General features: G+C 59.2%; 1 protein-coding gene across 1 annotated transcript in view; it reads right to left on the reverse strand.

Moving 5' to 3' along the window:
• The window catches only part of PPARGC1B (PPARG coactivator 1 beta), a 46,556-nt gene extending 45,165 nt beyond the window's left edge, over positions 1–1,391 (reverse strand). Inside the window, exon 1 of the mRNA XM_088174110.1 lies at positions 1,247–1,391. Coding sequence (XP_088030236.1) covers positions 1,247–1,330 — 84 coding nt within the window. The 5' untranslated portion in view covers positions 1,331–1,391. The remainder of the gene's footprint in view (positions 1–1,246) is intronic.
• Positions 1,392–16,556: the final 15,165 nt, after the last annotated feature.

Consider the following 16,556-nt stretch of genomic DNA (forward strand, 5'->3'; position numbering starts at 1 on the left):
TGACCCTCCTGCTGTAATCAACCTGTCAGCAGCTCTTGGTTAAGAAGCCAGGCTGCCTCCCCCTGCTCTGCCCCCGGTCCCGTGCCAATCCGGAGCGCTCTGGCACTGGTGCATGTGAGCAGAGGTGCTGGGACTACATCAATCTGGCTGGTGGCAAGCCCTGCCTGGTTCTGTCTGGCACACGCGGGCAAATCTGATTTACCAGGTTGTTTGTTTTGAACCCAAACGGCGGCAGGATTAGCCCTGGTCCTGGTCCCCGCAAACACACAACACGCTCCTGCTGCTGGCAACAGCGGGGCTGAACTGGGGAGAGAGCAAGGGTTGGGATGAATGTGCTCGCTTCACAATCTGAGCTATTTTGTAATCCGTGGTTATGAAAGTGAAGGGTCGGGGGGGATGATACATAACTACAGAAAACTCTTCCCACTTGCAGCAGCCTCATCAAGCCGACTGCGAAATGCGTGCCCCGGCTCCGGCTCCTGCCCGGTTTATTGTATAGCGCCTCTCTTGCAGCCCCCAAAATGGAAAAGCATGCGAGCCCTATAGCCAGCACGGCTCGCTCTCGTGATCCCGCCGGGGCTGCCAAGGAGCCTTAATCTGATTTTAATACCCAGCTCCGTCCAAAACACAGCCCATCCACATTTTGGAGCCGGGCGACTCGCAGCACTGAGACCCCTGTCACTGTCGCACACCCAACCCCCTCCTTCCTCCCCAAACCTCCATCCCCCAAGATCCCAGCCCGTATGCGTGGAACTGACGCTCGGCATGACTCATCCCCCAGCCCGGCTGTATCAGCGCAGCCCCCTGCGGATCCCCCCCCATCACCGCCCGCACCGCGCCGCCCCCTCCCCACCTTTGGAACAACCGGGGGAGGGGGGGGTCGGTTCTGTACCCAAACCCATCCACCCATCAACTTGTCCCCCCCAAATCTCCGTCCCATGGGGGAATGGGGGGGCGCGGGAGTCCACGTGCGAGTGGTGCTGAAAGCGCCGGCGGGGCCGCGGGGCTGCGGCCGCCCGGGAGCCCCGGGAGGGGCGAGCACAGCCCCGGGGGTTGGCTCCGCACCGCGGGCACAACGGGACCGCCGCAGAGCCCCGGGGAAAACGAGCCGGGCCCCGCACACCGGCTGCTCCCCGGGCTGCCCCGGCAAGCAGCGGGGGGGTCTGTCCGTCTGTCCGTACCGCCCCTCCGGCTGCAGCGCAACGGGAACCCAGCACAGCCTCCCCCCGCCCCCGGCGTTCCCTACCTGGCTGTCAGCGAGGTAACTGAAGACGAAGGAGGAGAGATCCTCGTCGAGCAGAGAGCTGCAATCCGGCCCCGGCTCCGCCATCTTCCACCTCCGGCTGGGGCTGGAGCACCGAGCATGCAGCAGGCGCGGCGGCGGCGGCGGGAGCCGGGCGGCCGGCGGGGCGGGGAGCGCGGAGCGCCGGGGCGGAGCCGCCCGCAGCCCCCGCCTGCATCCCCCGCCCGTATTCCCCGCCTGCAGCCCCGGCCCCCGCCTGCATCCCCCACCCGTATCCCCCGCCCGCAGCCCCGGCTCCCCCCCGCATCCCCCGCCCATAGCTGCAGGAGCCCGGCTCGGTGGGAAATCGCTGCCAGGGACCCCCCCGGAGGCATTGCAGACACTACTTTGTGTGCCCCTTGTAAGTGCCACCCCGTCAAAGGTGGGGTGTCCGGTGCCGCCCGCTGCTGCTGCACGGCTCCTGGGTCGCTCTGAGTTTAGAGATGTAAGTGGTGGGTGCAGCGGGGCAGAGCAGGGGGGCACATCCAGGCTCTCTCTGGGGGTTTTGAAGTGTCCCGTAGCTCCTGCAGGAGCGCCTTCCCCAGGGATGCACGCACAGAGAGAGCACACTTTGAACTATGCCACTGTGCACACTTTAAAATCGCCAGTGTTTAAAAGTGGGAGCACTCAACAGCACCAGGCACCTCTCAATAATCCCCAGATCACCCCATGTGGAGATGCACAACTCTCGGATTTATCTCGGATGGGCCTGGGGTCACTTCCACGCTCAGTGGGTCTGCACTGATGTGGGACGCGGGCACTGCAGTAAAGAGTAAAAAAAGGAGCAAAAGATCTTCTGATTTTCCTTGTTTTCATTTCAGCTGCTGCTGTGAGCATCTTGATGTCACGCACGTCATCTCTCTGTCTGGGGTTTTGAGGCGTATCCTAAAAGCCCTTTCAGAAATAATTAATGATGGGACCAAAAATCTCATGAATGTTCTATTTACTTACCCGTAGCAATTACATGGGAAAGAGCAGGGCTTGGCACTGCAGCCTGAATTAGCTGATACACAACCAACCAAGTGGCAACACCTGCAGCCTAATGGCTCCAGATCCTTGAATCCCCTCAGACTGCCTAGACAGCCCTGCAGGGTCACTGTAAAGAGCTGATGGAGCAAAGTGATGTGGAGCTATCGGGGTGGGGAGCTTTGTGCCAGGCTCTGTGGGGTGAACAGAAAGTGCTTCTTCCTCTGGCAGGAAAGGCCCACTGCATTTTCTCTTTGCTGTTGTTTCAAAGGCAGAGCTGTTCCCAGCCACTCTTTTAATTTTCTTTGGTTCAGGACATGTTGTGAACACGGTGCAATGTAGCAACACTGGGTTTTCCCTGTTGATCTCAAGCCTTGCACCAAAGGGAGATGCCAAGGACAGCAGCCTGTTGTGTCACACTGATGAAAGCTGGAGGCCAGGGTGGCCTGGCTGCTGGGATGGGACAAAGCAGTTCTTCCTCGTTTCTGTGCACTCTATCACTAATTACTGTTAACAAGTGCCAAAACACTTAGCCAAGGTGCTTTTCCGGCTGCCCTGCCAGCAGTGAAACTTTTCTTCCCATGGGTGGGAGGCCTGGGCCCCTGGAATGCCCTGCCAGGACTCACAGCTGTAGCTCACAGCAGGCACAGCACAGCACAGTCAGCAGGGCCAAGGAAGGAAACTGCCTTGCTCTGGGCCATGTGCAATTCCTTGAAGACTGAGACTCAAATTCCAGTGATCAGTGATCTGACATGCATTCCTTCCTTTGCAGGAGATACAAGTGATGAAGGCTACTGCGGAGTGATGAAGATGAGCTGAAAACAGAAGGGATGTTTGCCCCATCAGGGCAAAAAAGCAGGGCTGGAAGGCCTCCCCACAAAAGTAGCCCTTTGGGAGGAATTTGTTGCACAAAAGGAAAGGTTTGCACTTGAGTATCTCGTGATTTCCTTTGTACCAGCTGCACTCAAGTAGGAAGTAACATTCGTGGGAATTACTTGCGAATCGTCATTTGAAAATCAAGTTGTGCATAGCTGGGTTTTACGGAAATACCTTTCCCCTTCTAGTCCGTGTGCAAGCACATTTCCTCCTCCCTTACTTTCTGACCCGAGGAGATGAGCCCTTCCCAGCCTCCAGTGGTCACAGCCTGCAGGACACCCACCCTGGCAGCAGTGTGGAGGAGCATGAGGAAAGCAAAGCCCAGCCTGCCCTGCCCCGTTTCTGCTCTGAACAGACAGGTTAGGGCTCCTTCCAGCTCTAACCAGCAGGCAAAACTGGATGTGACATTGGGGTCAGGCTGCCCTTGTCCTGGGAGGGGGACAGAGGACAGCAGAGCTCAACTGGGGGCATCTTGGCCAAGTGGACTTTCTACTGCTTCTGGGTCTCAGTGGGCTCCTGCAGGATGAAGTACAGCTGCTCACGTGGCTGCAAGTTGATGTTAACCTGCCCAAATTCAGCTCCTGACTGCTCTGGACTTTTGCACAATCCAAGCATTTTTCTGTGCTTTTCGGTTTTTTTTTTTTCACCTATGAAATTGAGATCACACCACTTCCCTGTGCCCTGCAGTTTCTGGAGGAATTGGTTGAATAACAGTCATAAAAAGGGCTTTGGAAACACTAGGAGAGAGGCGAAGGAGGACAAGATGTTATAAGTGCTGTTGTCTCCACCTTTCTCAGAAGTCGGTCATGTGGCAGCCTCAGAAACACCTGCGGTGGGTAGGGGTGGTGTCTGGAATGCCGCGGTGTGAATGGGACATCACAGTGCCCGTGTCACACACCCTGCCCTGCACACCGGAGCCGGGCAGCTCTGCCATGTGCTCACAGCTCTCCTGCTCAGCCAGACCCTGAGCTTCGAGAGCAGGGACACTGCCAGAGCTCCAGCTTCTGCTGCTCTCTGTATTTATGGACTCCAAGAGGTGACAGCCACTCTTGAGCAGAGTTAAACCCCCTGTGCTCACGCTGGCCTGGCTGAGCTGGAGCGCTCCGTGGCACCACACTGCAGCAGCAGCAACAGCAACTCGATGCTCAGCCCGGAGGGGCTGGGGATAACATTACCGAGGTAAAATATAACAGGAAAAGCTTGCAAATGTCCTTTCAAAACAACAGCGAGTGAGTTAATGTCATTGGGCCAGCGGTCAGGAGGGGACAGGGTTTGAAGGTAGCCTGAGCTTGCCAAAGGCCAGGCGTGGGACAGGGGCAGGAGCCAATGAGCTCCGGCTGGGCAGGAGCCACCCCGGCCGGGCGACCGCCCGCCCTCGCTCTCACGTTGCAGCTGCCTCTGTTTGTGGATGGCAAAATGTTGTAAGGACCGGGCAGTGAGAGGCAGCGGCAAATGGGGCTCCTCACTACGAGTTACAACACCCCCAGCCAGCCCCCCGCCTGGTGACACTCTCTGCTTGGCACTAGCGTGAAATGCAGCCCCAGGAGGGATTGGCGTGGTGGCCGCTCTCTCTAGGGGCTGGGGAAAGGCTTGGTGTGCTGGCAGGAGCTCTGTGAGCCTCTGGCTGGGGGGCAGCTGAAGGGGAAGGTGTCCCCAGAGCCTCGCCTGGCGCACTCTCCATCCGTGCAGGCTCCCCGTGGGGCACAGCGGTTGGCGGTGCCATGCCCTGGGTTTCGCTGAGTTTCTCTGCCTGGCTCCTTTCCACGAGCTCTGCTTTCCCTTCCCTGCAGCCCTGCTCAGCCTCATCCTTCACCTGAAGTCACGAGCGCAGGGACAGAGTGTTGCTTTGCCTCCATGCTTTCTGTGCCTCATTAGCTGTGTGCACCTGGGAGCTGCTGTCTCCTCCTCCTCCTCCTCCTCAGCTGGTGAGAGGAGGGCTCTGTTATGCTTCCTGGTCAGCAAGGACTGAAAGTCTGATGTCCCCTCTGCCACAGGGCTGAGAGACTGGCCCCTGGGGCTGGAAGGGACCTAGGAAACAAAAGTGGATTTTGAGGGCAAGTGGGTGCTGGGTGAGCTCCTGGCTCTGAGATCCAGCTTGTCCAGGGAGCAGGGCTGAGCCTCTGGTAATTCAGCGCTTGCCACTCCTGCTCCAGACCCCCTCAGCATCATTGCAGAGCGATGTCCCACTGTTCCAGTGCACACCTGGACACCGTGGACACTGCCTGGGCTGTGGCAGAACCCCCCAGGTCTGGAGTGCACCCAGCAGAGGGTCCCTCCCCATCCTCTGCCCCCTGCCAGGCTCTCTGCAGCTCTTTCCCTGGAGCAGAGGCTGCTGCAGCTCCCTCAGAGGAGCCTGTGGCCAGCACTGAGGGTTGGAGGGATGCACCCATGCAGGGGGATGGTGTACAGGGCTCCAGCCTGCCCCATCCTGCCGCCTGCTCCTCTCCCAAACTGCAGCCTAGAGCGTGCTGTGGAGGTAAATCCACACAGACACTGCAGAGAAAACCTAGGAGGAGACAAATGTGATGGCAAAGGAGCAGAAGGGGGGTTTTGTGGATGCATTGTTGAAACAGATGGGAATTTCCCGGAGCAAGAGGCAGAGCCCAGGCAGCGGAGGGTGGGGAAGGCTCCTGCACGATGCCTCACGCTGCCCACCAGCTGTGTGGGCTGAGCAGGGGACCAGGATGCCCATTGAGTCCTTATGGCACTTTCAGTGACTCATTTGTCCACGGAAGCAGCACACCCACAGCAGCTGAAGCAGCCTGTCCTCCTCCCCAGGCTGCTCTGGCACAGCAGGGCCAGCCGGCCCCTTCTGCCTGGGGATGAGAGGCTGGCAGCAGCCCAGGGCACTCGGCTCATCCTGTACCTCCCTTCAGCTGGGGGGAGGAACACGCTGTCAGAGACCTTGCAGTGCTCTTTCTGCACTGCCTGACATTTCTGCAGCCTGTCCCGTGCTGTGCCAGGGTCGGTGTCCCCCGTGTCCCCCAGAGCAGCCTGGCACAGGGCACCAGCCAGCTGTGGCACCAGCAGGAGCTGCACCATCCGCTTCGTGTCCCTTTCACTCTGGCTGAGCTCTGGCATCTCTCACACGGTGCTGGCAGAGTCTGTCACAGCCCATCCATGTCACCCCACTGGCCTCTCGCTGTCCCCCCTGCCTCATCCCTGCCTGCTGCCTCCAGTCCTGGTGGTGCTGCCTGGGCTCCCTTCACTGCCCATTCCAGTCTGGCAGAACAGCTCCAGGAGCTGGGGTATCTCCTGTATCCCCCATCCTGCTGCCAGCTGCTCCCAGGAGGAGTGAGAGGCATTGGGGTGGCTGGCTGAAACCCAGGCTGGTCTCATCCTCCTCTGCTGATGGCTCCGAGCAGGGCAACTCCTCCTGCCTCTCCCTGGAGACTGCTCAGAGTCTGGGTGCATCTCTTCCTTTCTCTGTTTTAACTACCTCATCCCTGAGACGTGCCATGATCACCAGAGCAGGTCATGTTCCCCCTGCACCAGCAGAGCTGGCCAAGGCAGTGAGCAGTGAAGGGAGACGCTTTGGATCTGCAGCACTGCTGAGCAAGGACTTGCTGTTCCCCAAGCAGCTGTTGCTGGCAGGGATGTCCATGGGCATCTCCTGGCTCGTGACTCCCAGCCTGCCAGGCTGGCTCTGTCTGTCCCTGGGCCTCCATCTCGCAGCATTCCCTGCTCCTTTGTCACCAGCTGTCTTCTGAGCATACCCCACAGTGTCTGGCCACCACTGTCCCCAGCTCCTGCAGCCCTGGCTGGGCACGAGGGGCTGGTGCTCATCTCCTGGCACCCCCTGTTAGAGCAGAAACCCTTCCACAGGTGTTCCCCCCTTGCCAGGCTGGCGAGCAAAGCCACCCTCAGCACTTTGGGGAGTTGGGGATTCAGTGGGGTTGGATGGTGAGGGGTGGGCAGCAGGCACTGGTGCATCTCCCAGCCCTGTGCACACCTTGCTCTGCTGCTCCTCAGCTCCTCAGCACTGTCTCCCCGAGCAGGAGACACTCCAGCTCCAGCCAGTGCTATAAATAAAACCACATTCTTTTATCCCGCCAAATAGGTTCTCATTGATTTTACCTATTCCTCCTCCTCCCCCCGAATCCCTTTGGAATGTGAAGTCAGCTGTGGAGGAGCTTGGGGAGCCGCCAGCCTGGCTGGGGAAATGCCACCCCCTCCAGCCCCTGTTCCTGGGAATAGCTGCTCTCCCCTGGCTTTCACTCTCTGAACAGGCAGCACCACTGGAGGAGAGCAAACGAAGCTCCCTGGTGGAAGTTTGCCGGCTAATTATTTATTAATGTCCTGACAGTGCAATCGCCGGCAGCCAGGCAGCCCCTGAGCCTCAGGAGAAGGATGAGGAGGAGGATGGAGAGCTCTGCTGGTGAGGTTTTCTTGCTGAGGAGCTCGGGGCGAGCCCACACCGCTTGGTTACCCATGGCTGAGATCAGGGGCGCCCATCCCAGAGACCCTGGGAAGTGCTGAGGGCTGGTCCCAGGGTGGCCCCCAGCCCCTTGTGGGTGACGGCAGCTGTGGGGCTCATCCCCCTCTCCCCCCCAGAACAGGCAGTGTTTGGATGCTGACTCTCTGCGAGCATCTCTCCCGCACACAGGAGCTCCCCGTGCAGGGCTAGCAACAGAAATAATGCAGCAAATCACAGCTCGCACAGCCTCCCTGGCACTTGAAAGCATCTCGAGAGCTTAAAAAGCTGCAAGATGCTCTCATTCCCATCCTCTCCTTGCTGCTGTGCTTTGTGACCCCCCTTGCAGAGGAAGGGGGAGCACGAATTTCCCCGGCGAGGCGGCCCGGGCTGGGCACGGTGCGGGAGGCAGGGCAGCCTCGTGCTGCCCGAGCGGGGCTCCGGCTGACTCATCTCCATGCAGTATGCAATTACCACGGCAAGTGCAGGCCCCTGCTGTTCCGCACAGGTATCTGTGTCAGCCAGGGCTATTTCCAGCTCTCCCCGCACTCCCGGCTCCGGTGAGAGGTAAGAACGCAGCCGCCTCGCTCCTCCGCCTGCCACAGGGACGGGCACGAGTTTGCCGGGAGCGGAGAGCCCAAAGAGGGGGGGGGGGGGGGGGTTGGAGATGGCATCGCCACTGCCCGAATTGCACAACTGGGGGAGGAGGGAGCGCTGTGCCATTCAGTGCCCACCACGGGGTTAAGGGAGCAGGAGCTGGGAGCCACCGGGGGGCTCGGAGAGCTGGGACCAGACCGGCAGGATTTGGGGTCGTTATTATCAGAGGTGCTGGTGGAGCTGGAAAAGCAGCAGGGATGGGATAAAGCACAGTTTGAGAGATGTTCTGGCCTGGAAATGCAGGCGAGGGGAGGGACCGGGAGTGCAATGCAGCGCCTTGCCCTGACGGAGCAGATAACCGGGGTGAGCAGCTCTGCCTCCCCGTCTGTACATCGAGTGCCTGCCATTCCCCACCGAGCTGTCGAGCCAAACTGCACAAGGAGAGTGAGAGTTTTGGATTCCCAAAAATGTTTGCCTGAGGTTTTGCTCACTGCTTTTCCCACTGGTGAGCTGGAAGCGGGGAAAGTTCAGGTGTTGGGCATGTCTTGGACAAGCTCTGAGCAAGGATTCAGCCCTCCAGCCACAAACCTCCACCGTGGCAGGGGTTTTACAGCCCTGTCCCCATGGCCATGAGCAGAGGCAGCTGTGCCATCACACCAGTGCTCGGACTGGGAAGGACTGGTGTCCCTTTCTGGGAAGCCTGGGTGGGATGAATCTGCCCAGGGGGAGCAAGCCCAGCCTTGCACAGCCTTTGGGAATTTTCTCGAGGTGCTGGAGGTTTGCTCCTCTTCATCTGGAGGCTGTAATGTGGGAGAAGCCTCCAGATGTGATGCAGATGTGCCTGGCATGGGTCTGCCCAGGACGGTGACACGAAGGATGTGTGACATCCCTGGAGCCCCAAGGTGTGCCAGGGAACGTTCTGTGTCCATCCTCACTGCCCTGAGCATGAGCTGTGCTCACCACCCAGCTGAGCCTGCTGGGGGCAGGAGTGGGGGATAATGGAAAAAGAAGGGATGGATACATCCAAAGGGCTGGGAGGACTCTGTGCCTCGACATCCCTTTGGTCTTTGCCTGACCTGTGCCCACCAAAGCCCAGCCTGGGAGAGGGTGAGGCCACAGCCAGACCTGTGCCCAGCATGGGCTGTGCCCCTCTCCAGGTGCCAGGCTGAGAACAGCACCCAGCACCTCCATCCTTCCCACACCCATCAGCAGAGCCCTCAGCACGGGAGAGCTGCTACACTATTTCACTGGAAAAATCACATTAATCACCCTCAGCACAGCCTCCCTGGCCTTTGTCACAGTTTGGTGCCCCAGCATCAGCTTTAAAAGCATTATTTATTTTTAATAAAAGCTGATCTAAAGAGCGGCGTTGGCGGGATGGTAAAAATAAAAATGCAGTGGTTGTCACAACTGTCAGCATCCCTGGGAATGGGGTCTGGCAGTGCCTGGCTGCCTTCCCCTCCAGCCTGAGTGGCTGCACAGGAAGGGAGGAAGCAGCAGCACGTGCCTTGGACAGCCTCTGTGCTCCTTATTTCAACACACAGGTGCACTTCTCCAGTGTATTTGTAATTTTCTAAATGTTTAGTAACTTTAATTTCATTTGCTGCATGAATAAATGAGCAAATAGGACATATACAAATGTTGGGAAGTAAATTAACTTAAGTCCTTTCATTAAAAGAACTATGTGTTATTAAAACATCTGTGTTGCAATGTGCTGATATCACATTAGCAACAGGAATAAGAAATCCTGTTTATCCCTAGGAAACTAGATTTTCAGGGCATGGATCTGGCAGCGTGCAGCTGAGGCTGGAAACCACAGTGCCTGGCAGCATCTCCATTTCCCCAGGGAGCCCTGGAGAGTCACGGGGCAGCATTCCATGTCCCAGGCTCCAGGGCAAGCTGAGAGCTTCATCCCGAGGCTGTCCCTGGAAAAGTCTGCCTGTACTGCCCAGCCCCATGGCAGTGCCCATCAGGCAGGGGGAGAGGGAAGCGTGCAGGAATTGTGCAGGAATTGTGCAGGAATTGTGCAGGAATTGTGCAGGAAGGATGCAGGAAGGATGCAGGAAGCACACCTCACTCATTTCCTGACCATCTCTTCTCTTTCCATCACTTTTTCTTTTCTGGCAGACGGAAACAAAGCTTGACTGGAGGCCCTGGGAAGAGCCCACCCCAGCTCCTGTCCATCCCTTCTGCTGTGGCTCTGCAGAGCAGGGTCAGGGTCTGCACCAGGGCTCCTCTCCAGCTCAGGTTTCTCCCTGGCTTTTCCAAAGGAGCCCCGTGAGCAGCAGGGTTTGGTTTGAATGCTGCCTGGCCAAGGCAGAGCACAGCCATGGCTGGGACAAAACAAAACCAGCATTCAGGGCAGTCATTGAAATTCCCGGCAGTTTTCCCTCCCAGCACTCTCAGGTCTGCCCTCCTTTGCTGTCCTCAGGCACTTCCAGGGACATTTTCCCGGGTCTAAAGGGAACAAGTTCACCCATGACCAGCATCCCTCCTCCTCCTGCTCCTGCCTGATAAAAAGAAGCCCTGGTGGGGTGGCACTGCCTGGTTCAGTGGGTCATTCAGGGCCAGCTGGGTGCTCCTCCCTGCCAGGACACCCCACTGTCACCAGCACCCCAAACCCCGGCCCCACATGTCCCACAGCCTGGCTCCAGCTCATCCCCATTTCCTCCTGGTGCTGCCTGAACCCCCGAGGCTGATCCAGGCTGTGGGGGTGGCTGCCCAGGCTGTCTGCAGCACCTCCCCACACTCCTGCAGTGGGAGAACCCCCAGGACATCGGGAAAATCCTCAAGGATGGGGCTGCGAGCCAGGCACAGCCACAGCAGCCCCAGCTGGAGTTGAGCACTGCCCCAAGCACGGCTCACAGGAAGAAGAAATTGCTCAGGCACATGTTTTGGTCTGGTTGGATTTAACCCCAGCCCTGCCTTGCCATGGGGCTGGCAGTGCTGGGAGCAGGCACTGGGGCAGGCAGGGGCACGCTGGGCAGGGCAGCAGGAGCCAGCACACTGCAGTTCCCAGCCAGAGCCTGGCAGCCACACTCGGGGAGCCAGGGCTGAAAACGCTGCCTGCAGCGAGCACAAATGAGTTTAGTGGCCTCAATTTAATTCCCATTTGGACACGGTGGGAAAAGAAAATTATATATAAAAAGAGGGAGAAGAGCAGAGTCCCAGATGGGTGCTGGGATGGGGATGGTGAGCTGCAGACACATGGGAGGCACAAAGTGCCAGGGGTGAGCCGTGGGGAAAAGGGGGCTGTGCTGGCAGCAGGGATGGGTGGCACAGGGACATCCCACTGGATGTGCCCAGTTCGTGTGGCTGGAGCCACCAGAGTGAGAGTGCACCAAGCACGGAGCTCCCCCATCCCAGGAAATCCATGGAGTGCCAGGACAGTGCCCCTCTCTCCCTCCTCTCCTCACCCAGGGTGTCCGTGGGGCTGGGGCAGACCCAGCTAAGGGAAGGCTGGCAGGGGGAAGGTGCCACTTGGAGCCCTCAGGAGCCAGGGCTCCGATTTCAAAAAATAAAGTGAAGTTTTCATCTGTATTTGCTTAGCGAGGTAATGACTTTATTACTGATTTGATGCTCTTGTCCCTGATGACTCAGGCACGAAAAGGGAGAGCTGATAAGAGTGAAGAGGCCCGGCCAGAGGGATGCTGGTGGCTGCTCTGTGCCTGGCATTCCCCACCTGGAGCCCTTCCAGGGGATTCCAGAAATGCTGTCGGCTCTGGGACCGTGGGCATGGGGAGGGCAGCAGCTCGGGGAGGTGAAAGCAGCAGCAGCCAGCCCTGATAAGAGCTGGGCTCTGCCCCGTTATGGCTGTGGGGAAAGCACAAAGAGGAGCACAAGGTATTCCATACTTGGTGTGACCTGCCTGGATCACGCTGTACCTCTGGCCTCATCCCCTCTGGGAGAAACAAACCTCTCTGGTGGGGAGGAGAGGAGATATTCCCCCTCCCTGACATCCTTCTGTGCCCACCCCATGCCCCTGGGTGCCTGCTGAGGCCTGGTGGGCAGCAGGGAATGCAATGCCCCTCTCTGGAGGATTTAATCACTCCCAGAGCAACCCAGCTCCATTTCTCCATCACAAGAAAAAAAACTGATGTGTTTTGCCTGAGGTAATTTGGGAGGGCAATCCCAACCCCACTGCAGCCAGTTCCCCCCAGCCTGAACCAGCAAAAGACATTTTCTTTGCTGAGGAGGCGGTTTCTCCTCTCCCCCATCACTTGTTCCAAGTTTGCCAGTCCCACAGAGAAAAGAGCAGAGCTCTGTGCAGCTGGAGGGTTAACATCTCAGCTCTTCCAAATAAATAGAAAATGACCCAGTTTCTTCATTTTCCTCTTTTCCCAAAGTCCAAACACCCAAAAAATGAGATGGAAAGTGGAAGCCACAAATAGATTTCATGTATCCTGGCAGAGCTGGGAGATGAAAGCAGGGAAAACAGCTCCTGCCTCCCCTGCTTAGATCTGGGAATGGTGCAGCACATCTTGCCAGGGGTCAACAAAGCAGGAGAGGTTTTGGGTCTGATCCCAGCTCAAATCCTCATCCCTGGGGGACCAGGCTCTTCCTAAACTCTCCCCAGTGCTGCTCCCATCTGCCTTGTTCCAAGCATTAAGGTGAGTGGCAGAACGTGCCCAGCCTTCAACTATTCCTATCACGTCCCATCTGGAGACAGAAATCTGCCTGCTGGCTTTACAATTAAAATTGAAATGATTTGATTATGGGGCTTCATTAGTAAAAACAAACAGCAGGCAGCCTCCCTCCCTCTCCCCCCACATCCCCGCCCAGCCGTTCCTCCCTGGGGCTGTTTTAGGTAAATCCCAGCCGGGATGCGGTCGGGCTCACAAAAGGGTTCGTGTCTGCAGCTTGTAGCTCCTGTCGGGAGCAGCCTGAAAGAGGCAGATTGGAGACCCACAGATCTCCTCCTTCGGGCTGAGCTGAAGGAACAGCCTCGATGTCTTGATGGGCTGCATGGAGTGCTGGACAGAGAGGGATCAGGATGTTTTCCAGCCCCTCTGGGTGCTTGCAGACCTTACCAAGGGGTTCTTGGGGCTCCTGACTGATCTCCATCCCCTTCATTCCGGGAATCTTTGCAATGGGGGCGTTTGCACCTCCACACCAAGCTGGCCTTGTCATTGCTCCGTTTTCCTTGCCTGCAGCTGGCACATCCCACGGGAAGGGCTGAGCAGGCAGGGAGCAGGCTGCCCGTGGTGTGTGCAGATGCTCCAGTCCCCAAAGCATTGGCAGGTCTGGGGGAAGCAATTCAATCAACACTCGGGGCGTTGGGAACAGGCTGTGCAGGCTGGGAGAGGAGGAATGCCAATGAATGCTGCTGGGTTAGGGTGCACTCTGCCTGCCTGCTCCCAGGGACTGCTTTTCTCCTGTAGTGACAGCACAAGGGGAATGGTTTCAAACTGACACAGAGCAGGGTTGGGTTAGATATTAGGAAAAAAATTGAAGTGTCATCAAGCCAGTGGCACTAACAGCATTGCTGTCCTACTCGGGCTTGCCTTGTGGGCTAAATCTTTAACCAGATCAAGGGTTTAACTTTATCAGTAGCTGGAAAAACGTGGCACCACTTCCCTGGGGCAAAGTATCCTGAGCCCTGCAGAAATTGCTTTTCCTGGGCCTCACTCAGCAGCTCCTTTGGCATGGGGACCCTCTGGAGCAGGGACCACCCTGTGCCCCATGCCAGGCCTGGGCTCCCAGCTGCTTTTCCTTCCAAAATCACGATTTTCACAGCCAGAGGAGCTGGCACTTCCCCTGGCAGGGTGTGCACCTGGTCATGGATTGCCCTCCTGGTGGGCAGTGCAGGAGAGAAACCACCACCGGAGCAGAGGCTTCTGTATCCCCTCAGGGGAACCCCCCAAAATCCCCCTGCCAGCCCCACCAGCTCCCTAGCCCTGCAAAACCTCGCACATCCCCTGCCCAGAGCAGGATGATTGATTATTGTTATTAGAGGTGGAGAACAGTTTCTGTGCACAGCCAGGTGGCTCAGGAGCAATTCTTCACCCACCGGCGAGGGGGGCCGGGCTGTCCCTCTGTCCCTGCCGAGGTGGGAGCTCTCTGCAGCCTCAGGAGGGTCCGGGGCAGCTCCGGGCACGGCCGGATGGAGCCGTCCCCTATCTGATGGGCAAGGGCAGGGCTTTGGCAGCGGCACAGCCTCAGGGCAGGGCTCCGACCTGAGCTGATCCCTGCACCCCCGAGGGATAAAGAGGCGGGATGGCAGCCCTCAGCCCCACGGCAGGGACCCATCCCCACGGCAGGGACCCATCTCCACGGCAGGGATCCATCCCCATGGCAGAGATCTATCCCCACGGCAGGAATCCAGCCAGCCCCACGGCAGGGATCCAGTCCAAACCCACGGCAGGGATCCACTCCATCCCCACGGCAGGGACCCATCCCCACGGCAGAGATCCATCCCCAGCCCCACCTAGGGATCCAGCCCCATCCCCACGGCAGGGATCCACTCCATCCCCATGGCAGAGATCCATCCCCAGCCCCACCCAGGGATTCAGCCCCATCCCCACGGCAGGGATCAGCAGGGATCCATCTCCATGGCAGAGATCCAGCCCAGCCCCACAGCAGGGACCCATCCCCAGCCCCACGGCAGGGATCCCCCATCCCGGTGCTGCCCCCGAGCAGTTGGTGCTGTCACACAGCCTGGGCACAGCGGAGGGGCTCAGAGGCAGGGAGGGCACCCTGGGGACCCCCGGCCCAAGGGTGCTGGGGGCTGTGCCAGGCACGGCTGCAGCCCGGGGCTCAGCTGGCACAGCCGCTGCGGGCGGCGAGGCGGGGGGGCCCTAATGACGGTCCAGCTCAGCAAAGGTAGCAGAGCATGAAAGCAATTTCACACTTTATTAGACAATTCAGGTGCCAGCTGCACCAGCCTGGAGCGAGCGCTGCTTCTCACACCTCCCCTCCTGCTCCGCAGCCCCGGGTTCGCTCTCGGTGGGGCTCTGCCCTTCCTCGGGCCGCGCTGGCACAGCGAGGGTGGCCGGGGGCTCGGGCTGCTCCCCGTGGGCCACCTTGGTGGGCAGGTGGCAGGGAACATTGCAGCTCTGCTCGGAGCCAGCTCAGCCTGGCAGCGTGAGGAACTCGAGCTCCGCGCCTAAAGCCGCTCGGGCTGGCTGTGCCCTTGAGCCCCGGGCAGCCACCCTGCTCCTCCCGGCTCTGCGCCCCGTGGTGAGGGCATTGGGAATCTTGGGCTTGTTCTCACACCTCCCTTCCCTCGGGGTGCCCGATGGGCACCTGGACACCTGGGTACTCAGCCACCCTGCTGCCATGCCGGGATGTCACCTGGGATGTGTCCCCAGGGAGCAGCAGCCAGGCGGAGCAGAGCAGAGCCGGAGCTGCCCCGTCCTGCTCCTGGCACACGGCCGGGCTGGCACCCGCGCCTTGGGGACACAGCCGTGCGCTGTCACACCCCGCGGGTGGACAATATCCAAATGCCTGCACGTCCAGGATATGAATCAGCCCGGACAGGAGCGCAGCAGCCGCTCCGGGACAAGCGGAGCTGCACCGGCAGCCAGGCAGCGCCGGTGCCAAATTCCGGGCGGGCTGGCGGGCAGGGCGCAGGCAGCAGCGGCTCCGCTGTCACCTCCAGATCAGCCCCGGGCACGGCAAACCCCTGGCCTGGCATTCATTTCCCTGTTTGCACGGCTCTGCTTCCCTGCTGCTAAGCCGTGGCACGGTGGCACCGGGCCAGGGCCGTGCCTAACCTTGACCTGGTGTCCTGGCAGCAGCCGGGCCTGCCCAGCTGTCCCCCCGTGCCCCCAGGCACAGGCATGTTCCAGCGGGCCAGCCAGAGCATTCCTCCCGGGAGAGCCTGTCCTTGACAGGCTATTTAAAGGCACACTTGTGCCCTTTATCCTCCCTCATGTTTAGGCTGGAAGAGCCCCGTGCCCTCCCGTGACTCCAAGAGGGCACTTCCAGGCTCAGGGCAGCAGCAGTGCCATGGGTTTGGGTGAATTCTTGGGAGAAGGGAGGGGTGCAGGCACTCACATCCTGCAGGCAAGTACCAGGCTCTGTCCTGGGGACAGATCCCTGGGAAAGGTCCCCTGGCCATCGAGGCTGGCAGCAGGACTGGGGGAACTGCAGAGCCCAGCTCAGCCCTTGGGATCCAGAGGCTGGAGAAGCCACATGAACTCATTTCCATTTTCCTGCTGGATGCCCAGACAAGTCCTGACCACCCCAGATCTCCTTCCAGTGGGAAGATCGGGGCCCACCCAGGCAGCAGAGATCTCAGCACTCCTTGTGCCACCACCACCTTTAACCCTCTGAAGGGTCTCGGGCTGTGGAGCAGGACCTGCCCGACTGCTGCCCTCACCTGTGCACCCCACTGAGCTGCCAGGAAGGTGACTCGGGAGGGAAACCCGACCTGGGATTTGGTTAGGAATGGAAAAACCCAGAGGAGCCATCTGCAGG

This window comes from Sturnus vulgaris, chromosome 15, assembly GCF_052056855.1.
Source record: "Sturnus vulgaris isolate bStuVul1 chromosome 15, bStuVul1.hap1, whole genome shotgun sequence".
In the NCBI taxonomy this organism is placed as follows: Eukaryota; Metazoa; Chordata; class Aves; order Passeriformes; family Sturnidae; genus Sturnus; species Sturnus vulgaris.